Source organism: Hemitrygon akajei, unplaced genomic scaffold (genome assembly GCF_048418815.1).
Source record: "Hemitrygon akajei unplaced genomic scaffold, sHemAka1.3 Scf000093, whole genome shotgun sequence".
NCBI lineage: Eukaryota > Metazoa > Chordata > Chondrichthyes > Myliobatiformes > Dasyatidae > Hemitrygon > Hemitrygon akajei.
Genome location: NW_027331979.1, coordinates 765,856 through 785,564, shown reverse-complemented (window position 1 = coordinate 785,564; position 19,709 = coordinate 765,856). Strand labels below are relative to the sequence as shown.

At 43.5% G+C, this 19,709-nt stretch overlaps 1 protein-coding gene across 1 annotated transcript in view; it reads right to left on the bottom strand.

Moving 5' to 3' along the window:
* The window catches only part of LOC140722928 (NACHT, LRR and PYD domains-containing protein 3-like), a 35,212-nt gene extending 17,036 nt beyond the window's left edge, over window positions 1-18,176 (bottom strand). Inside the window, exons 1-4 of the mRNA XM_073037558.1 lie at window positions 17,976-18,176; window positions 15,252-15,419; window positions 5,587-5,680; window positions 2,630-3,136 (exon numbers count right to left, since the gene is read on the bottom strand). Coding sequence (XP_072893659.1) covers window positions 2,630-3,136; window positions 5,587-5,596 — 517 coding nt within the window. The 5' untranslated portion in view covers window positions 5,597-5,680; window positions 15,252-15,419; window positions 17,976-18,176. The remainder of the gene's footprint in view (window positions 1-2,629; window positions 3,137-5,586; window positions 5,681-15,251; window positions 15,420-17,975) is intronic.
* Window positions 18,177-19,709: the final 1,533 nt, after the last annotated feature.

Sequence of the window (19,709 nt, the reverse complement as noted above, 5' to 3'; positions counted from 1 at the left end):
ATGTACATGCAGCCAAGCAGGATACAATGATGGTCACGCTTTTTGGAAACATCGAAGCTCTCTGCGTGTTTTCCTCTCGTTCACCACAGTGCTGGTAAAAACTCAAAAACGCCGTTCCTGTGCTTGTTAAGTCGGAATCCGAAACCATGGAGTGCAAGAACAGAAGCAGTGAAACCCGTCAACAAGGAGATACTTCAAGTTCTCCAGGACATGATAGACAATGAAAACGAGACCAGTGAAACAGAAGTGACGCAACACAGCTGTACAACCACATGTTGAATTATGACTTTCTGATTTTGCCAGGATTTGGGACAAAGTACTCATTCACATTGACCGCATTCAAAAGAGGCTGCGGGATACTAGCATGTAATTCCAGGCTGCTGCCCTGGATTTGAAAACCCTCCGAGATCACTTTTATGATGAAAGAGAAGTGTTGGTCAGTGAGTCACTCGAAGAAGGAGTCGGTCTCTGTCAAGAATGGAATATAGAAGTTGAAAGACATCAGAGACGAAAGAAAGGAATTACTGATGAGAGCTCGAAGAGACGCTGGGTTAACAGCTAAGGAAGAAATGGAAAGAGTCATGAAGGGAACACTTGACTTCACAGAGAAATAGACTAAAGTGTGTGTGTGTGTACAGAGAGAGCATAAAATCATACATAAATTAATGCCAATTACTCTCACGACATATATCAGTGATACTAAACCTGTTTCTGAATCTGAGAACTTTTATCTACACACACACACACACACACACACACACACACACACACACACACACACACACACACACACACACACACACACACACACACACACACACACACACACACACACACACACACACCACACACACACACACCCTTCTAGTCCATATTTAGTAGATCACACTTTCACAGCAATTCTCAGATTCTGACTCTGAGCACGTTTATCTGAATGCTTTTAATGTTCATGAATCTTCCTCAGCATACTGTCGTAGGTAGTGTTAATCTAAGTGCAGTCGAGTGTTATTTCAGTTTTTTTTAGGTTTTCTAGATCGGTTTCAGACCAAGATATTCCGCCAAAGGAATACGGTAATATAGGCAGAGTGAACGTGTTTATGGCCGTTGTTATATTGTTACTATTCAGCTCAGTTTGGAAGATTTTCTTAAGCCTTGAAGTAAATTCTGTTGAAACATTTCTCTTTATCACACGATGATCTATTTTCTTTGTTGACATCCTTAATATACTTATGTTTAATATATATCTGTTCTCTTGAATCCTGATGCTCTGTCATACACTACAAGCTCTATTACACCTTTCGTAATTTTTAATGTTCTGTACTTTTCCAGTCTAAAGCTTACCTTTGTATCTTTGAAAGTTAGTTCCATCATTTTAATTAATTATTTTAGCTTTTACTGATGCAAGAGAGACTAATTTCAAATCGTTCTGTACAGCAGATGTGTCAAGGTAATATTCATTTGTTTTTTGCTCCTGTATGATACCCTGATTTTGTTTGATTCAGTAAATTAGAGAGCGGGTTTAAAGCTAGACAAAACCCTAGGCTCAGGGTTTTGCTCTGGAAAATGCTTCCATTTACTTGTTCCTTCTTGATTGTTAATAAGGTGATTATTGCACGCTAATGCTTTATCAGATGTTGTAGATATTTCTCATTTATTAGTTATATATATCATAAAATTCAATTAACCACGAGTGAGGGACAGAATCAAATGTTTTCTGATAGTCAGATTGCAGCTTCCCCTCCGGACTTGGTTTTGAATTTGTTTATCGATTATCACTTGTTCCTTAAATCCCTTCATAACCAAACAGTATGCCTTCTGCTCTTCTGTAAGTATATCGAGCTTGTCTTAGTTACCAGATGCCATGATGTTACAATTTTATACCTAAAATTGATTCATTATTATTGAGAGCCAATAATAACATAGTAGATGTCGATGTATAGTCTTATAAAAGCACCATTAAAGCTGTCTTTGATGCTGGTGGTATAGATATTCAGCCTTTTATATCTTCGGCCCCATGGGAATATGAAAGAGACAATGTTTGAGGTGAGTTAAACTTCAACACCAAGGCTTTGGGTGGGTGAAGTAGAGTCTTGTTAACTTGATGGAGTTCTTCCAGGAGGTGACAAAGGTGATGGATGAAGTTACAGATGAATATTTTCTACTTGGATATTAGTCATCTGTTTGACAACGTCTCACATGGGAGGCGCATACAGGAAATTAACATGCTTGGGAAATGTGGTGAATTGCCTTTAGGATTCATAGTTGGGAATTACTTAAACAGAAGGACCACCTTGCCAGACAGCAACCCATCCCACCCCACACACCCACCTATTTCAATAATAAATGCTGGAGCTGTCAATGAGAATTGCTTTCCAGAGATGCTCTCTCCATCCTGGCGAAAACATGTCCCTTAATTCATATCCCAGAGATGCTCTATTATCTGCACAGCGACATTTCCTCCAATACAAATCCTGGAAATCCTCAGAGCTGGCAGTAGTGCGGTAACGGGTGCCCTACAAAGACTCTTGTAGCACACCCTCAAATTTCCCCTCTCTGACTAACCTTCCAACAAGGAACTACGTCCTCCCTCCCGCATTCTGCGAACACACCATCTTCTTATTTCACTCACCCGCTCCTTGTTGGGGACTTGACAGTTCCGTGTTTAATGAGCTTCCGAGCTGATAGACAGTCGCCTCACTTGTGCTGGTTCCAGGGTCCTGATCGGTGTCTCTGACGTCACTGTCTCTGGGCTGACAGGCAGTCGCCTCACTTGCGCTGGTTCCAGGGTCCTGATCGGTGTCTCTGACGTCACTGTCTCTGGGCTGACAGGCAGTCGCCTCACTTGTGCCGGTTCCAGGGACCTGATCGGTGTCTCTGATGTCACTGTCTCTGGGCTGACAGGCAGTCGCCTCACTTGTGCCGGTTCCAGGGACCTGATCGGTATTTCTGACCTCACTGTCTCTGGGCTGACCTTGCTCATCCTCCTCCTCTGCGGCCGGACCGCATTCCGTTGGCACATTGCTCTCAATCTGACCCTGCTTTGGTACCTTTCTTCCCGTGTCCCGATCACCTGCCCTTGATGAGTTGCCTGATAAAAGTTTCTCGAATGATTTCCGTAACCTATTGAACTTCTCACCTGAAATACATGATGAATTGCAGGTTAGACATAGAGACGAGCAGAGCAAGGGTACGCAATGGGTGGCTACATTAAGAACATGAGACATAGGAACATAATTAGGGCCCTCGGCCCATCGATTCTGCTCCGCCATTCAACCATGGCTGATCCTTTTTATCTGATCCTCAACCCCAGTTCCCCGCCTTCCACCTGTAACTTTGATGCTGTGTTCCATCAAGAACTTATCAATCTCTGCCTTAAGTAAAGAGCCAACGATCTGGCCTCCACAGCTTCCTGTGGTAATAAATTCCACAAATTCACCACCCACTGGCTTTGGAAATTTCTGCGCATCTCTGTTTTAAATGGATGATCCTCCATCCTGAGGATGTGCCTTCGGATCCTACACTTCCCCACCATGGGAAAAATCCTTTCCACATCTATTTGCTCTGGGCCTCTCACATCCGAAAGGGTTCAATGAGATCCCCCCAACCCCCATTTTTATAAATTCCAGCGAGAACAGACCCAGAGCCCAAAGCCATCAAACAATGGAGCCCAGACTCTGGCTGACCTGATGTGGAGTGGGACTGTGCTGGTGAATGAAAAAGAATAGGATAGACACAGTAATACTGATCACTAGCTACGCATTAGTTAAACACACTGATGTCCAGAGGATCTTAATAGAACGGTGTCAGGTGATTCGGCGAAATATTATGGGTTTATTTTCCACACAAAAAAATCTCCCTGGGTCACAAACTGTCAAGTCACCTGTGTCACACACACAGATTCGCCATCGGATTCTACACTGCCCGATCCCCTGGACACAGTGTCTGTGTCAAAGTGTCCAATCCCCTGGGTCACAGACTGACCATTAACTAGAAACACACACTGTCTACTCCCCTGGATCACAGACTGATCACTGCCTTGTGTTACAAACTGTCCGGTCCCCTCGGTCACAAATTCAACATTACCTAGATAAGCACACTGTCCTGTCTCCAGGGTCACACACAGATCAGCCACCTGATTACACAGAGTCGGATCCTCTGGACCACATACTCTCCGTGCACTTTGACATACAATGTGCTGTTGCCTAGGTCACAGACTGACCATTGCCGTGACACACTCACTGTCCAGTCGCCTGGACAAAATGTTTCTGTACCCATTCCATCTGAAAGAAATTTACGCTCTGCTCTACCTACGTGTATGAACATTTCCAGGGAATCGTGCATCTGAACTTTTGGTCCCCCACCTTCTCTTGTTCTGCAACACTTTTCAGGGCGCTGCAATTTACTACGCACATCCTGTCCTGGTTTAACTTTACACATTTAACCCATTCCTTGGAGCACTTTCCACGTTCGTCTTAGTCTCCTTGTAAATTTACATTACACAACTTTACCAGCAATTTTGAGGCCATCTGCAAACTAATGAACAACGTTAACTTTATCTACCAAACCTTTAATATAAAGAGGAAACAGTGGACATGGCACCCATCCACCCATCGACAGTTAGCACGTTTGTTGTCATTAGCTGCAGCACAGAATGCACGCGCAGAGAGATCTTCTGACAGGTTTATAAACTGTTGGTTATACCAGTTGGAATAGTGTGTGCGGTTCTGGTACCAATACTACAGGAAGGATATATTAAGGCTGGGGAGATTGCAGATTGAAAATCTCAATTACAGAAGATTGAATCGGATGAGAACATTTTCTGACAGAGAAAATCATTTCCCTGCATAGATCAGACACGAGGAAATCTGCAGATGCTGGAAATTCAAACAACACACACAAAATGCTGGTGGAATACAGCAGGCCAGGCAGCATCTATAAGGAGAAGCACTGTCGACGTTTCGGGCCGTTAGTCCTGATGAAGGGTCTCGGAAGCAAACCACACATTTATCTACAATGATCTGTCTCCTGATTCTCAGCTATTGCCAACAGTGGCAATGTTCTCTGCTCGGCTAGAGAAAACAGATTTCAAGAACACCCCTGAACCTCATGTTCTTCGCATAGCAGTAAAAAAAAACTTGCAAAACCTGAACACAATCTCCGAAATCCCGTAAATGCTCCAATCATCTAGCTCTGGATTTTATTAATGAAAGTTGGAGATGTCTTTCAACTCTAAACAGGCCCTGATGTGCAACAAACCCTAAACCTGCGCTTTTACATAACAAACAGCACCACTGTCACATTCCCTGTCTGTGTTTCGTTCTCAACCAACTGAGTCAGGATCTCCTGCTCCTTTCACGCAGTTGAAGCTTTGCATGGTGATCGGACTGTTTTGACCATGACCAGTGTCAGGTCCCTGCTATGGAACTGTTGGATGATCCATTATTCAAAGCCTCTTTACCAAGGGATTCAATGTCCCTGATTGATGAAACATTTCTGTGACTGTTAGCATCTATGCACGTTTCTTCATCTGAGCTATTGTACACAAACGCGACGGAAGTTTAATTATAAAGATCCCAGCGAACATACCTGTAGCCATTCTGATTCTGACTGAGGATTGTTTATTGACGTCTCTTTTGCACTTTGGTCCCGGTGCAGGAACGGTCCGCCTGCTACTGATGGCCTGAATTACAATCAAACAGACAGTGAGTCAGAGGGAATAGGATTACTTTGCAAATATGACGGTATCTCCATCACCTGTATGAGAGCAGTCGTTAGCTTAAGGACCACCCATTCCCCGTTTCCATCAACTTCTACACTGTGTCTGTATGTCTGTCCAGTGATATCTGGCGCATCCTACTGATAGGGTCACAGAGCAACTGAGCACAGATACAGATGCTTCAGCTCAATGACCACTGTGACCACATAGATGGTCTTAATCTCCTGTGATAGGCCCATTTCCTTGTGGCCTCTTGACTCTGTCTACACATCCTAACTGCTTCTGGAGTTATACAATTGTGCCTGCCTCATCATCTTCCTCCGGCAGTTCACCCCACATCATCACCAACCTCTTATGGTCGGTTTTGGAATCTATTTACCACTCTTCTGCCCATTTAGATCGGCTATAAGCTCTGGTGATACACGTGTCAGAACGTGATTGGACAGAGTTCGGAGCATGCGCATAAATGAGGGAATGATCAAGAAACTTGTCTGATAAAAACGTGGTTGCTGTTGCTGTTGTAAATAAAAGTTCTAGTTCTATTCTTCCAGAATATGGTTTGTTATTAGTAACCCAGGGTACGTATAAAGATCACAAGATGGTGTCAGAAGTCGGTCTGGAAGAATAATACGTTTCGCTAACACAGGAGAATCGTAAAAAATCGAAAAAAGAGCGCAGACTGTTTTGGTTTGCTAACAGTTTTAAAAATGGAAGGTTTGCATCCTCCACCTGCACTTCGCCTGACTGGGAATGTAGCTGAGAATTGAAGAAGATTCATACAGCGTGTTGAAGTTTATTTATCGGAGATCGAATTAGATAAATATCGGAGAAAACGAGCACTGTGATTCTACTTTATGTAATAGGTGACGTCGCAATTGAGGTGTCTAAACATTTTACTTTTGAAGATGAAGATAATTTAAATTTGTAATCGATATTGGACAAATTCGAAGCATTTTGTTTACCGAAGCATAATGTGACGTATGAGCGGTACAAATTTTTCCACGTGTAAGCAGAAAGCTGGTAAAACGATTGATCAATTTATTACGGAGTTGAGACACCACAGTAAAACATGCGATTTTGCAGAACTGGCGGACTCTCTCATTAAAGACAGAATGGTTTGTGACATTCGGGATAACGGTCTGAGAAAAAGACTGTTAAGAGAACAAGACTTGAACCTGAAAAAAGTTTGGATGCTCGGCAAAGCTTCAGAAGCTGTGACGTTGCAGGCTAAAGAGCGAATATATTAGAGAGAGAGAAAAAAATAAAACGACAACAAAACCAAAAAATAAATATGTGATCGCTGTGGGCAGCAGCAACAGCAAAAGCAGTGTCCAGCGCATGGGAAAATGTGTAATGACTGCGCTGAGAGTAATCATTTTTAACGCTGTTGCAGAAGTAGAAAGATAATAAAACAAGTAAATGCAGTGCTTGAAAATGCACTTGCCGTGTTTTATACAAATGTGCTTTGTGAAAGCAATCAATGAAAGAATGACTGGACTATTCCATTGCAAGTGAAACAAAACAGTATTACGTTTAAACTTGATACTGGAGCACAAATAAATATTTTTGCAGAATCTGAGTTTAATGCATTAAAGCCAAGACCAAAGTTATATCAGACAAATATAAAAGTGACTGGGTAGTCAGGTACAGACATTCCCCTTAAAGGAATGTGTGTGGCAAAAGTATCCACAAAAATATGTTGCACACGCTTTCATTTGTGGTGTTGCCAAAAAAGTACAGTCAATAGTGGGTTTATCAGCCGTTGAGAGACAGAATTTGGTGAAAGAGCCTTCGTCCTGGACAGTGACACAGAGTCAGGATACAGTTACTTGATGAAAGAGTTTTAGGAGTTTTTCATAAAGAAAGGTCCTACACCGATCCCTCTGTTACCAGCATATGACAAAGCATTTCCACCAAAATCCGGTGTTGCAATTTTGCCCTCTGACAGTAACACACATGCATCAATGGGCCATGCATTCCATCACAATCTCACCTGTGCAGAAGGACGGAGGCCAAACTTGCCGGTAGAGTACAATACTGATCTGAAGCCAAAAAGTGACAAGAATCATGAACCAATTGAAGACGTGAAAACACAAGAGAATGAATAGAGAAGTTTTATTGAAATAACGACGTCTCAGCTTAAAAAAGAGATTACACAGTTAATGGATGAATATGAAGAAGAAAAGAAGATTCATACTTCATTACAAATAGAAGTGGAAGGGATTAAGAAAGCTACAGTACTTGAAGAAGTACAACCCAGATCATGCATGGTCCAAACAGAATAAGGGGCAGTGTTATGAAGTGTTACGTACCCGTGGGTATCTTGTACCTGTGACGTGAACGTGATGCAATTGAGGCTGTACTGGAGATGAGGTAATGGTCATTTTTCCCGCCAGTCAGAGATCATGTGATATTTTTTTTCAACCGGGTATAAAATGAGAATTCCACCTAGTGACGTGGGTAGTTCGTGGCTGAATTCACTACTGACTCCATGCTGCTCCGTATTCCGATATTATGACGCAGTTTCGTTTAAAAGTGGAGTTTTACTTTCTGTTTTAAGTCTCAAAGTTTATTGCCGTCAGTATCGCTATAATACTCACAGTTTAGTTCGTGGAGAGTGAAGATTCGTCGACAGTCGGGGAGCGGAAAGATCGAAGAAAGTTGATGTCAGCTGTGAAGCAGGTTCGACCTTTATTTAATCTTCGCACGAGGAATTAGTAACCTGTGTCCTTGTTAACTCCTGTTCTGCAGGAAGAACAGAGGGTTGTATACAAAGTTTTGCCAAAGGAAGTTCAGTGCCTTTAAGCCATTTTGTTTCTTTCGATCGTAAATCCTCAGGGGAATAAAATACTTCGGTTGGGATCAGCAGTAACTCCACGAAAGAATTTTAAGTCTCTCCTTTAACGGACTCTGTAGAACTTTGGACTTTTGCATTACTACTTTAAGAACTGTTTCCGCATTATCGCTTTAAGGACTGTTCGAGCTGACTTCCGGTTACGTTAGTCGTTTATTTACTTTTGGATTATTTTTATTGTGTTTAATAAATGTTTATTTGTTAAATTAAAAAAAAATCTGCCTCAATTATATATTCATAGCTGCTAATTTTGTGACAGAAGAAATCGCAAAGAGCTCAAGAAAGAGCCAACCTCAGCGTTTCAGTTAACTGATGCAGACTAGACAACACAAGGAAATAACAACTAAACACAAGAAATCTGCAAACCACTTAGAAGTCAACTCGTGTCCGTAAACCCCCAGAGAGACTGATACAGACATGTTAAATTAATGCTTTTGTTTTGATCCATGATGCTACTCGTTTTTCTGTTTTAAGGAAAGGAAAATAGAACCATAGAACACTACAGCACAGTACAGGCCCTTCAGCCCTCCATGTTGTGCCGACCCATATAATTCTTAAATAAAAATATTAAACCCACACTATCCTATAACCCTTCATTTTTCTTTCATCCATTTGCTTGTCCAAGACGCTCTTAAATACCCCTAATGTTTTAGCCTCCACCACCATCCCTGGCAAATAATTCCAGGCACTCAGAACCCTCTGCGTAAAAATCTTACCCTTGGTGTCTCCCCTAAACTTCCCTCCCTTAATTTTGTACATATGCCCTCTGGCGTTTGCTATTGGTGCCCTGGGAAACAGGCACTGACTATCCACCCTATCTATGCCTCTCATAATCTTGTAACCTCCATCAAGTCCCCTCTCATTCTTCTACGCTCCAAGGAGAAATATCCCATCTCTCTAACCTTGCTTCACATGACTTGTTCTCCAATCCAGGCAACATCCTGGTAAATCTCCTCTGCACCCTCTCCATAGCTTCCACATCCTTCCTATAATGGGGTGACCAGAATTAAACACAAAACTCTAAGTGTGGTCTCACCTGAGATTTGTAGAGTTGCATTATGACCTCTCTACTCTTGAACTCAATCCCCCTGTTAATGAAGCCTAGCATCCCATAGGCCTTCTTAACTACCTTATCAACCTGTGCAGCGACCTTGAGGGATGTATGATTTGAACCCCAAGGTCCCTTTGTTCATCCACACTCTTAAGTAACTAACCATTAATCATGTACTCTGTCTTCTGGTTTGTCCTTCCAAAATACATCACCTCACACTTGTCCGGATTGAACTCCATCTGCCATTTTCTGCCCAACACTGCAGCCTGTCTATTTCCTCTTGTAACCTTCGACAACCCACAGCTTCATCCACAAATCCTCTAATCTTCGTGTTATCCGAAAACTTACTCACCCATCCTTCCGTCTCTACATCCAGGTCATTTATAAAAATCACAAATAGCAGGGGTCCCAGGACAGATCCCTGCGGCACTCCACTAGTCACCGACCTCCAGGCAGAATACTTTCCTTGCACAACTACCAGCTGCTTTCTTCCTTTAAGCCATTTTTTTAAAATCCAAACAGCCAAGGCTGTACTTATCCCATGCCTCATGACTTTCTGGGTGAGTCTCTCAAGAGGGACTTTGTCAATTTTTTTGCTAAAACCCATGTAGACCACATCCACTGCCCTACCCTCATCAATTTATTTTGTTACCTCTTCAAAGTACTCAATCAGGCTCGTGAGGCACGATCTTCCCTTCAAAAGCCATGTTAACTATTCATGAATAGACTGTCCTTCTCTAACTGCTCGTAAACCCTATCCTTAAGAAATCTTTCCAGTAGTTTGCAGACCACCGATTTAACACTCACCGGTCTATAGTTCCCAGGTTGCTCCCTATTACCTTTTTTTAGACAAGAGAACTATATTTGCCTTTCTCCAGTCCTCCAGCACTTCCCCTGCAGCCAAAGAGGATTCAATGATTATAGCTAATGCTCCTGCGATCTCCTGTCTCAATTCCCACAACAACCTGAGGTGTATCATTTCTGGCCCTGGGGATTTATCAATCTTAATGTATTTAAGAAGATCCAGCACTTCTTCTTTCTGAATCTCCACATTGTCCAGCACACAGGCCCGCTCTACTTAGACATCCTGATCGAGATCCTTTTCACTTATGAATACTGAAGCAAAGTATTCATTTAGGACCTCCCCAACCTCCTCCGCTTCCAGGCACAAGTTGCCCTCTTTATCCTTTAGCGGTCCTACCTTCGTTCTGTACATCCTCCTATTCTTCACATAGGCATAGAACGCCTTGGGTTTCTCCTTAATCCTACATGCCACGGCCTTCTCATGCCCCCTTCGAGCTCTCCTAAGTCCTTTCTTTAGCTCTTCCTGGCTACCCTATATTTCTCATAAGCACGCCCCCCCCCCCACGTCCTGCTTCTTATATCTAACATATGCTTCCGTTTTCCTCTTGACGAGTTGCCTGACGTGTTTCGTCAGCCACGGTTCCCTTTTCCTACCATTTGTCGTTGCCTTAGTGAGACAAACTCAGTCCTGAACCCAGCTCAAGTGGTCCTTAAACTTCTCGCACATTACTTCTGTGCTTTAACCTTTGAACATCAGTTTCCAATTTACTCTCGCTAGTTCCTGCCTCATCCCTTCAAAGTTAGCCCTTCCCCAGTTAAGCACTTCCATTTCATCTGATTTTATCCCTTTCCATAGCTATGCTGAAGCTAAGGGAGTTGTGGTCATTCTCAGCAAAATGCTCCCCCACCAAGAGGTCTGTCACCTGACCAGGTTCATTACCCAGAAATAGATCCCTCTCCTCTAGTCGGCTGGTCCACATGCTGTGTCAGGAATCCTTCTTGAACACATCTGACAAATGCAGCCCCATCTATCCCCCTTGCACTCAGGAGGTGCCGGTCAGTATGAGGGAATTTGAAATCACCCATAACTACTACCATGTATGTCCTACACCATATATGTCAAACTCAAGGCCCGCGGGCCAAATCCGGCCCGCGGTGGAATTATCTTTGGCCCGCGAGATAATATCTAATTACTATTAAAGCTGGCCCCAGTAATCGAAGCGCCTATGGCGTATGATATGGCTAATGCTGAGTTTATTCAGGTACCAGGTTTTCAGGGTTTTTAGTGTTTATTCGGCAGTCTTCTTCATAAGAACCGGAATTTGTAAAGTGAAACACTTTGTAGTTATAGCAGAGACTGAGACACATGAGAGCAGGCTGAAAAAACGGAGGCAACCAAAGCTGCGTTCGCACGCGTCCGACTGATCCGGCCCGCATGAAGCTGCATTTTGCTCAATCCGGCCCGTGACCTAAAATGAGTTTGACACTCCTGTCCTACACCATTCTAAAATCTGCCTGCTTATCTGTTCCTCAGTGTCCCGAGGGCTATTTGGGGGCCTATAGACTACTCACAGCACAGTGATTAATCCCTTCCTATTTCTGACATCCACCCAGACTGACTTCGTGGACACTCCTTCCACAGCGTCATACCATTCAATAGCCGTGATACTATCTCTGACCAGCAATGCCACCCCCCCCCCCACTTTCTGCCTCCCATCCTATTCCTTTTTAAACACCTGAACCCCGGGACCTGCATCATCCAATCCTGCCCTTCCTCCAACCAAGTTTCAGTAATGGCCACAGCATCGTAGTTCCACATACTACTTCATGCTCTAAGTTTATCCTTCTTGTTCCTAATATTCCAAGCATTGAAATAGACACATTTCAACCCCTTTAACTGGATACAGTCATATTCTGTCCCCTACCTGTCCTTCCTCATCAACTCAGAACTCTTAGCATCATGTCCTTCCACCTTAATACTTGCACTCACATTCTGATTCCCACCCCCTGCCAAACTAGGTTAAACCCTCCCCAACAGTTCTCTCAAACCTACCCGACAGGATATTGGTCCCACTGGAATTCAAGTGCAACCAGTCGTTTCTGTACAGGTCACACGTGCCCCAAAAGAGGTCCCAATGATACAGAAATCTGAATCCCTGCCCCCTGCTCCAATCCCTTAGCTATGCATTTATACACCACCCCATTATATTCCTGTTTTCACTGTCGCGTGGCACAGGCAGTAATCCCGAGATTATTACTTTTGAGGTCCTGCTTTTCAACTTCCTTCCTAACTCTCTGTAGTCTTCTTTTAGGACCTCTTCCCTTTTCCTACCTATGTCATTGGTACCGATATGTACCACGACCTCTGGCTGTTCTCCCTCCAACCGCAGAATATCTTGAACGCGATCAGAAACATCCCGGACCCTGGCACCTGGGAGGCAAACTACCATCCGAGTTTCTTTCCAACGTCCGCAGAATCACCGATCTGAACCTCTGACTATAGAGTCCCCTATCACTATTGCCTTCCTCTTCCTTTCCCTACCCTCCTGAGCCACAGGGCCAGACTCTATGACAGAAGCACGGCCACTGTCGCTTCTCCCTGGTAGGCTGTCCCACCTAAAAGTACTCAAACAGGAATACTTATTGTCAAGGGGTACAACCACAGGGGTACTTTCTAGTACCTGACTCTTCCCCTTCCATCTCCTGACTGTGACCCATTTCTCTGTCCCCCGTGCCCCCGGAGTGACCACCTGTCTGTAACTCCTCTCTATCGCCTCCTCACTCTCCCTGACTAGACGAAGGTCATCGAGCTGCAGCTCCAGTTCCCCAACACAGTCCCTTAGGAGTTGCATCACGATGCACCGGATGCAAATATGGCCGTCCGGGACACTGGGAGACTGCTGGACCTCCCACATCTGATACCGACCACAGAAAACTGGCCTCACAGGCATACTACTTCCTTTTGCAATCAACAGCTGCCTCACCTCGTCCCGTTACCGCCAGAGCCCGTTGAGCAAAAACCCTTCCACTCTGTAGCCTCTCAATCCGTTTCTCGCTCCTAACGCTGTTCGCTGGATATGGCTGCCTTCTCTTTAAACTGTTCGCGCTCAACTGGTTGACGTCACGCGCCTGCGCACTCTAGCCTCTCTCTGTCCCCGAGAACTCAAAATATCTTCCTACGGGAAATCCTTAGGTCTTCTCCCGCTGCCTTCTTGTTCCGAATAAAAAAAAAGTGGTGATTCACGTGTCAGAACGTGATTGGACAGAGTTCGGAGCATGCGCAGAAATGAGAATGATCGAGAAACGTGTATGATAAAATCGTGGCTGCTGTTGCTGTTGGAGCAAAAAGTTCTAGTTTTATTCTTCCAGAATTTGGTTTGTTATTAATAACCCACTGTACGTATAAAGAACACAACACAACGCTTTGTAGCGGTCCCGTGTACAACATCCACTCCCCTACCCACATTGATACTCCACTTCAATACATTAAAAAGTATTATTCAACACAGCTATCCATGCACAATGCCATGCTGATTCCTAATCAGACTCTGTCGATTAAAATGTCGGTGCATGACTGGCACATGTTGTGGAAAATTATCTCCGGCATCTCCCCAACAATTTTCTCCACTCAAAATCAAAAAGTCAATGTGACAACCAGTAGTAAGAGAATATTTCAGCAAATGCTCAAAGTTCCTGTTCCCAAGTATCCGCTCCAACAGTCTGCCCTCCTCTGATGTAACACTCACTGGTATATATTCCACGGGATTATATCTATTACATTTATTGAATTAGAGAACAACATTTGCCATACCCTTGTGGCCAGAAAGAACAGAAAGTTCATTGTCAATGCTTCTGTAAACTCCTTCTTCGCTTCTTGTAGTAACGTGGTGCATGTTGGAAGTTTCAACTATACCTCCAGTTCCATTTTGCGTTTCCCTCAGAAAATGTTTTCCCAGTTTACGCTCACTCGTTGCTACGAATGCCATTATAATTATCCACCCACTAATTAAACACTGTCTCGTATCGTCTGCTATTTTCCATGACAAGGGTAAAATTTGAGGTGTTGTGATCACTATCTCGAAATTGTCGCCCATCGAGACGTCTGTCATCTGACCAGTTTCATTGCCTAGTACCAGACACAATATGGTGTCTTCTCCAGCTGGCCCATCCACAGACTATGTCAGGAATCCTTCCTGGACGAACAAAACATTTTCCCCATTGACACATTTTGGAATAAGGAAGGAAGAATCAACATTTGGGAAATTGAAGTCACCAATAATAACAACCTTTCCTTAAGCTGACAGCTTGTCTGCTCCTGGTGGACCCGATTGACACTGGGAGAGGCCTTTAGACTACTTGCAGAATGATAGCTCCCTTCCTGACTTTCACACACACTGAGATTATAGATGGTCCCTCCGTGATGCCTCTATTTCTGTAGCTGCGATTAGCCAAAGGAAACAATGACGTGTTGCTGTAGTACATAACAATTCTACATTTCTGCAATCGCTACAACAAGAAGCAATGGCGGCGTCTTGCAAAGCGAGGTAATCCTCAACGCGTTTTGATATGTTTGTGACCTAATACAGCCAAGCAAAGGAACACCAGCACCCATAAGTTTGAAATGAGCAAACAATATGAGAGAATCTGCGTGGCTTCAAAAAGCTGTAATGCTGACAGCAATTAGTATAACTGGAGTGATTGCATTTGGGTCTGACAGAGCCATAACTGGTATTGCTGGGCTTATTCAATCTCACTACAGCTATCTCCTCCCTTTCTTGGTATAGAAATGTCATGTCGAAAGCACTGTTTGAGTAAATGAGACTCACCAAACTTCCTCCTGACTGATTCAAAGGAAATTCCAACTCAGAGGGGATCTTTCGAATTGGTGCTCTCAGTCCCTGAACTGGTTCACTGTTGTTGTTCCCTTGCCTTCAGTTGTGGTTCTCTTCCACTCGTGGGCTTCCCTTCCAAAAAATCTCTCGCCGCAGGGATAACTTTAACCGGAGAGATAATGAAGCATGTTAACAACACAAAGGGAAACAAAACATTAAATTGATTAAAATTTAAATGCTGAACGCATATATAATAATCCAAGTGAAGAAATCTGTAACTGTCCCTCACATCTTACAAATCCTGACTTGGGATACAAAAGAACACACAAAAAATGCTGGAGGAACTCATTAGGCCAGACAGCATCTATACGTCGACTCTACTCTCTTGCATAGATGCTGCCTTGCCTGTTGATTTCCTCCAGCATTTTGTATGTGTTGCTTGGATTTCCAGCAACTGAAGATGTTCTCTTGTTTGTGATGGGATACAAAGAAGTCATCGTTCAGTAACGGTATAAGGTATGCCATAATATATCGAATTAGATTTAGGCGATTCGTTCATTTCAGTCTGCTGCATAATCATATTGGAGGATTTTCCCCACCACCGTATTCTTGCTTCAGTGGTATAATATCCGACCTATTTAGCAATCCAGAAAATGAATATACCCAATGATTGCATCCAGTACCCTTTGAGATAACTAATTCCACATATCACCCAACCTGTGGCTAAAGTAATTTCTCTCATCTCAGTTTTAAAGTGAAGCTTCTTTATTCTGAGGCTGCACTCACAGATCCCAGACTCTCCGTCTAATCAAGACACCCTAGCCATTCCCACTATATTCAGGTTTCTCGTTATTCAGTTGATGGAAAAAATCACCCCCGCCCAACCCCTCCCCAACCACCATCTCTCTCAACTCCACGGAACACAGGGCCAGTGCCATCAAATATTCTTTATGTATGAAGCTTAGCATTCCTCAGAATATTCTTGTGAACCTTATTAGCAACAAATGCACTGAACACTTTTCCAGGATTAACATGCAAATTGGTACCAGGGTAATTAACTGGAAAATCTGTGGCTTCTTTACTCTTCTACTAACTATCTCAAAACGAGCGCTGGTGTACTGGTCTATTTCCAGGAATTTAAAAATGTTTTCAGTGTGAATGAATAAAGAGAGACTGGGATTACAGAAATGCTCAGCAAGAACTGCATTCGGGAGATGAACAAAGATAGCGGTTCTGTTTCCTAATATTTCATCAGAATGGATTTAAATATCATCCAGTTTGTTGCGGACAAAGTTTGCTTGTTTTCCGTGGAGCGGTGGGGATTGAGCGGATACGTGATAGACGTTTATCAGATTATGAAAGACATAGATAGAGTAGACAGGGGGTATCTTTTTCGCTGGTTAGAAATTTCTAATACCAGAGGGCATGAATTTAAGGTGTGAGGGACTAGATGCAAATGAAATGAGAGGGTAAGTCGTTTTACTCAGGGAGTGGTGGATGCCGGGAATAAGCTGCCTGTTATGGTGGTGGAAGCAAATACATCAAAGGCTTTTTAAGGCACGTTTAGATAAGCCAATCAATGTGACTAATACTGAGAGGACATAGACACTGTTTAGGTAGGATGGATTAGTTTTTTTTGGGGGGGGGTTGATTTACTTTTAGCTGGTTTAGTACAGCATTGCCGCCGAAGGGCCTGTTCCTGTAATAAACGGCTCTATACTCTGTTCTATCTTCAGCATCTTGAGCTTCTCTTTGACTCCCACTGGATGAATGAAAGATGACAGTGAGGGGGAATTTCCAAACACGAATCGAACATGAACACCCGGATCCATTGCTACTCGTGCAAAACACAAAACCGCTTATTTATTCACAGCCTTTTACTGTGGAGGACGGAATGGGAGCATTCTCTGCATTGCTTCCAAAGGAACTTCAGAAGCAAACATCTGAACAGAGAACTGAAATATGATCTCATAACCTCAAAAACTCGGACAACTTGATCTCCTGATCCATTTTATCTGGGTCAAATCATCTGTGATATTCCAGGTCACAACATCACAGGATCACAGCCAACACCGCGAGCCTTGCACATATTTTCCACAACTCGCATTGGGTGATCCCACTTCTCACAATGAGAGATGCACGCTACCAAAATCCAGTCTCCGGAGACGTCTGCTTCTTTGCAGAAGGAGGAGAATCCAACCCCATCTGTAAAAGACCAACCTGGACCAAAGCCCAAACACCAACAGTTACATATACCTGGAGTCAACATCCCTAGATTGTATCTCAACCACCAACTCTCTCGGGGCGATTTGCCGCCAGTAATATGCGGCAGTGTCTCAGCTAATCCCAGTTCAAAAACATACACACCCACACCAACCCATGACAGAACTGGAGCCTCATGATGCTTTGTCTGGACAGGGATCAGACGGGAAACATGGGCATTGCATCACAAAGAGTGTACTGATACATTTCAACTTGTCTCCACAGTTACATTGAGCACATTTGTTCATTATTTTGTTGTTGAGTGTGATCTAGCCCACGTCAATTAGCCGGAACTTCCCCATCGTATAACAGGAGCAAAATGTTTCAAACATAAAATTGAAATATAGCACTAGAAACTCAGTAGAGGAGATTGTTTTGTTCCTTTGATGCACAAAATACTGACTGACTGCAAGATGTTTGACACACTGAACAGAAATGCATAAATGAAATCCTTACAATCATCAGTTGTTTCTTCATTCCGGCACAGACATCATCCATCCCGCACAGTGAATACTCAAAGCATCCTCGTATCAGCACCGGCTGCTGAGGTCCTTATCTCTCCGCTGAGAATCAGTAACCAGAGTGCGATAAACATGTTCACCCTTTTTTGCAGCTCTGGTGAGCTGTTGCCCTGGCGACGGAGGAAGTGGCTCGCAAAGATAACCGAAAAAGGAAGTAACACGCTCAATGTGGCATGTTCTGCTTTTCATTATAGCAAAGATGAACTGAACATTCAGCCATTTTGTAACGGTGAAACTGAAATTCCAGCGGTTGTATTTACACTGTTGAGGTGCATTCAGCCAATCTCCTGGTAGTTTCAGCTCTGCAGAAATTCCAGCAGTGCGGACTCTGGTCTCAAATAAAAATATATTGCTGGATACGACCAGTCTGCAGCAAATGTGGATTATGTGTAGAAGATTCAATTGAGATTGACAGAGCCCTTACTTCACAGACACAAGACTGTTAGCCCATCCATTCCTGGTCGTGTTCGGTCTGGTCCCATCCAGCTGCACCCAGACCGTAGCCCTCTACACCGCTGTCATCCGTACACCTATATCTCTTAAATACTACAATTGAACCTTCATCTCTCATTCGGCTGGGAGCATTTCAGTATTCGCACTGCCCTCAGAGTAAAGCAGTTCCCCCCTCAGATTCCCCTTAAATCCATGTCCTCACCCGACCTGATGGACAAACGCCTAACTGAATTCACGCTATTTATAGCACAATACCTCTGTATATCTCCAGCAAAGGGTTTCTAATCTGGGATCTCTTTAAGACACTATCTAACTCTGCTGTTACATTAAAGTAATTCTGTTTTCCCATGACAGTTTGTTTTGTCCCACATCGCAGACCCCATACCAGTCAATGAATAAATCAAATCCTCGTTTGTCCTGTCAAAACTAAATACCCCACAAATTCCATCTGATAGTTTTCAATCCAATTTCCCAGTTACACTCAACTCTGTTTCACAAGAGACTTGAATCATTCCAAGGCAATGTGCTAAAAAGCTACAGATTAAATAAAAACTCAACAGATAATCTGTCCAAAGATAATTTTCCGGTCTAACACTTTGTGTCGGAATGGCTTTGAACAATTTCTGATCTGATTTCAGGTCTCCAGCATTTTGAGTGTTCCTTTAATTTCCAGCTGCTCACAGGCAGGTGACAGTAAGTAGGAATTACCAAACACGTTGAGAATACTGAACCCGTGGTAGACAACCAAAGTTGCAAACACGGAACAGCTCATTCCAGGAACTCACGAGCTCTGTGTATTAAGATCACCTCTCAGGTTCCCTTAAGCGGACTCCACAACCTTGGGAAACGATCCCTGGTGTATGAGACTGGGCATCAATGGCTTTACAGACGAAGTGTGGGGGAAAAAAAACCTTGACCGTACCTGTAACGCTTTCTTCCCTGGCGCTCTAAATACTACTTCGAGGCACAATGCAAGCCAGCCACGACAACTACCCCTCTGAGAGCAGAGTAGTCAATGTTTGTTCAAGCAGACGTAACAAGGACTCTGCCCAGGCTCTGGGCCAGAAAACACCCAGTGTGCACTTCAGCATATTGATGTCTTCACAGCTACCACCAACACTTCACACATCCAGGCTGCTGTTCCCTGCTTCAAATAAGCCACCATCATCCCTGCACGAAGGAACTCTACTCAAGTCAAGTCGCTTTTATTGTCATT